The sequence below is a fragment of the Quercus suber genome, unplaced genomic scaffold (genome assembly GCF_002906115.3).
Source record: "Quercus suber isolate HL8 unplaced genomic scaffold, Cork oak 2.0 scaffold_229, whole genome shotgun sequence".
Taxonomy (NCBI): domain Eukaryota; kingdom Viridiplantae; phylum Streptophyta; class Magnoliopsida; order Fagales; family Fagaceae; genus Quercus; species Quercus suber.
This window is the reverse complement of record NW_027069687.1, coordinates 257,283-261,408: the sequence shown is the minus strand read 5'-3', so window position 1 is coordinate 261,408 and position 4,126 is coordinate 257,283. Positions and strand designations below refer to the sequence as shown.

Here is a 4,126-nt window from a genome sequence, read left to right as displayed (position 1 = left end):
ACACACTGCCCATAAAAGAGTTACCCGCACAACAAATGGATCAACCTTTTTTTTTTTTTTTTTTTTTTAGGGGGGGGTGAGGGGGGAGAATCTACTTTAGACCCCTATATGTTGTGATTGTTTTGATACCGACTGAGAGTTCTACTTTAAACCCCTTATAAGAATTAATTCGTGAATTATTAATGTACCTCAGTTAAGTGATCTTCATCTCACACTTTAGAATATACCAAATTATTTCTTCAAACTATTTCGATGTCACTTATCTTCATTCTATGCACAATTATATTGATTATTGAATAATAATTGCCTTAGGAACTACCACATACGTGTCTCCTGTTTTCTTCCATGTTTTAGTGCTTTTACACAAGTAATATTGCAGTTGTGCCGTATGTCATACTCAGCAACAAAGTTCTTGTCTAAAGCCAAGAATATAATTAAGGAGTACCACTAACAGCATAAAATATGCAGAATAGATGTACTCCACATTCCACAACCCACATAATGCATTAGATTATCACTAAATACATTGTCATGGGTACAAAGTAAAAATGCAATACTCAAACATAGCCTGAAAAGGCAAAAACTGATAGACAAACGACTTGGATCACGCACATCTTACAACGCACCTGATCAGAAATTAATTCCTATGAGATTAATTTTGCTTAGTCATAGCTTTGTTCTAGGACTATCCTACACTCTAAAAATACCTATAAGAAACTTAAGTTGTGATGTTCGAGTTCTCTGTGAAGACATCTCGACTTGTGACAGTGACACTTTCAGAATCAAGACTTGGATAGCTAGTATCCGATTCCAACACGGGTCCAATATTGTAAACGTTGTTGTTGTGTTGAGGAGCACCAGCACCAGTAGTACGACCAGAAACACGAAATGATAACACCTCTTGATAGGTAAAATCACCACTAGGATTGATTTCCTCCTGTGCTGCGTCCGCATTCTGTTGCAACTCCAATGCAAACTCGAGCCTTTCCATCACATCGTTCATCGTAGGCCGTTCGATCCCCTGATCACGAACACAATTCTCTGCGACCTCCACGAAAACCTTGAAACACTCTGGAGCAATCTTCCCCTTTAGATATGGATCAATGATCTCATAAATGGTCCCTTTTTCAATGCATTTCCGAGCCCAGTTGGCTAGATGTAATTGCTCTTGACCGAATTTTTGATCAAGTGCCTTTCGGCCACATAGCACTTCGAACAATACCACGCCAAATGAGTACACATCAGATTTATCGGTCACTTGCTGACGCCTTGCATAATCTGGATCCAAATATCCCAATGTACCTTTAACTACGGTACTAACAGCGGTTTGATTCAAACCCATTTTGGACAACCCAAAATCCGAAACCTTAGACCCCATTTTGTCATCCAATAGAATATTGGTGGCCTTCACATCACGGTGGATGATAGGGTTCTTCATACACGTGTGGAGGTAGTGCAAACCACTTGCCGCCCCTACGCATATATCGAGCCTTTGTTTCCACGTGAGAGGATCGTTATTGGTGTTGAAGAGATGCTCACTAAGGGTCCCATTTGGCATGTATTCGTAGATGAGGACCATCTCACCCCCATCATTGCTGTATCCAATTAGAGAGACGAGGTGGCCATGGCGAAGTTGAGAAAGCATCTCGATCTCAGTCTTGAACTCTCGAGCGCCTTGTCGGGATTCGGGGTTCAAGCGCTTGATTGCCACAGCCATGGTGCCATCGTCAATCAAACCCTTATATACATTGCCAAAACCACCTCGACCAATAATTAGCTCATCATTGAAGTTGTTGGTTGCTATTCTGATATCGTCTAGTGAGAAATAGCGGCATACTTCATCGGGCAATGATGAGGCCTTTGTCCTTGCTGACTTTCCTTTGTATGGATCACCCCAGCACCAGTACCTTGATAGTGGATAGTATGAACCATAGCGCCTGGACTTGCTTAGTTTCCATAGAACCATGCAACACACTGAAGTGAGTACTAGTAAGAAGCCAACGGCACTTCCAATGGCAATGAATACTGTTTTCTTTGTTTTGGACTCCTTGGTTGTCGGGGCAGCAGGTAGAGAAGGCAGGATTTCACTAGGTCCTGCAAGGTTACCATCTGAGTCGCTCAGCTTGAACACTTCCATACCATTTAAAAAAGCATCTTGGTTGAAAGAGTCTGATCTAGGGTGTAGATCAATGGAGAAAACATGCTGCTTCTCCCCATCAACTCCCTTGTTTTTCATCATTACTACGTAGTCTTTGTAAATAGGCGTATATTTTTGCCCATCAGTCCAGGACATTACATCAGCATCTGCTTTAGCCATCTGATAGTCAACATAGATGTCAAACCGCCTATCGCCAGCGGAACTTACACTTGGTTCTATTTCACAGAAATGGAGCCTCACCAGGTAATAGAATCCCAAATCAACAGGTAATGCCCATGTCAAATTAGACTGCAAGTTCTTGTCCCTGTTTCGACCCTGTGACATTCTAGACCAATAGATTGCATCTGGTGCAGTATAATTCATTATTTTTGAGTAATTGGGTGTAAAAGACGCATTAGTAGGTATTATGCCTTGAGAACGGTAATAATTGGTGTCTGGAGACCATTCTCTGAAGAAGCCAGTGTCTTCAGTCTGTCGTATCAAGCTCCCACCCACGTTCAATCGACAAACCATCTCGAGTGCCCTGGTGTAGTTTATGTAGAACGGAGTAAATTGGCCGACATAAACAGGGACTTCCTCTTCACTTTGACCTTCTTGACTAGAGTAGTACAAGTTTTTAGGCATGGAAACAATCTCAATTCCATTAACGAAAGCATAGAAAGCAGTTGAAAAAGGGATGAAGGTTAAGATCAATTTTTTTTCGACGCTGATGCAGAACTCTTTGAAAAAACTTCCCTGAAAAGAATCAGCAAGAACGGAAGCACTGAAGTTTCTAAGTAAGGTGAATGAACCTGATTTGACAGTGAAACAGTCCTTTGACCCATCAAAACCTGAGTAAGAGGCAGGGTGAAAGTGCAACCGAACGAATTTCGGGCCATCGGTGACTGGAAACACGTATGTGAATTCAGAATAAGATATACGTGCAGTCGTGAATGGGGCTTTGTTGACGACCCCTTCTTTTGGAACTTGAATGGTATTAGATTTGAGATTATCTTCTTCTGAGGGAAAGAACTTGGAGCCAATGTCTCCAATCCAGTCGCGGTCATCGTTACCCGTCGATTTGCCTGAACTGCCACAGTCGACGAGAATATTATCAGCCGCTATGTAACGAGGTGTCGAAGAATCTACTGTGATATGATAAAGAAGAAAGAATATGCAGAAGAAGGAAATGGTAGGTGTGAGCATTATTGAGAGATTCCTCATGGGAGCAAGAGATCAGTCACCGCAAGTTGAAGTGTGCAACCAATTATGGGGAAAAAGAAGTATAGAGTATGAAAAGCCCCTTTTATTCCTACTATATAAAGGTAAATAACACCATTATTGAAGTATTTGATCAACCTACCTATTTTTTTTCCACGATAAGAGCACTACCCTGTTGTTATTTTAGCAACTAGACCCTTAAAAGCTTGCTCCATCTGGGTAAGTAAATCCAAAAAATTATGCATCCTAACTACGGTAAAGTTGCATATTTATAACCTTACTATTTATAAGGTTGTAATGAAAAAACTACTTTTTTAATCTCTTACACACTCTTTCATCCTCTCACACTCTCTCTCTTCTTATTTTTTATTTTTTTATTAAATAATTTATATTATTTTATTAGATTATATATAAAAATAAAAATGGAGAATTTAAATATATTGTTAAATAAGTTGATAAAATACATAAAATAGTGTTTGATGACATAATAGGCGCTTTTTTTTACATCCCATTGCTATTGCTCTAAGTCAGCCATATGTTTTTAGGTGAAACAGGAATACATTTCATAGCTTTAATTCGCATCATGCTCCTAGTGGGAGACTTCGTGCTTGCTTTTTAGATTCAGTCGTAAAGAGATTTGTTAATTTATTATCCTTTATTCTAATCAGATAAGGCGTTACCACAGAATTGGGATATTCTCAGTTATTCTCTACGTATTTCGAAATTTTAGAAAGAATACACACAAATTTCAGATTTTGAAAGAGATAA

The 4,126-nt window shown here is 39.6% G+C and overlaps 1 protein-coding gene across 1 annotated transcript; it reads right to left on the bottom strand.

The window, feature by feature from the left end:
- Window positions 1–485: 485 nt before the first annotated feature.
- On the bottom strand, window positions 486–3,557 carry LOC111985128 (receptor-like protein kinase FERONIA). Its single transcript, XM_024016777.2, has one exon. It carries the CDS (start codon window positions 3,359–3,361, stop codon window positions 719–721), a length of 2,643 nt encoding a protein of 880 aa, XP_023872545.1. The 5' UTR covers window positions 3,362–3,557; the 3' UTR covers window positions 486–718.
- Between the last annotated feature and the right edge of the window lie 569 nt (window positions 3,558–4,126).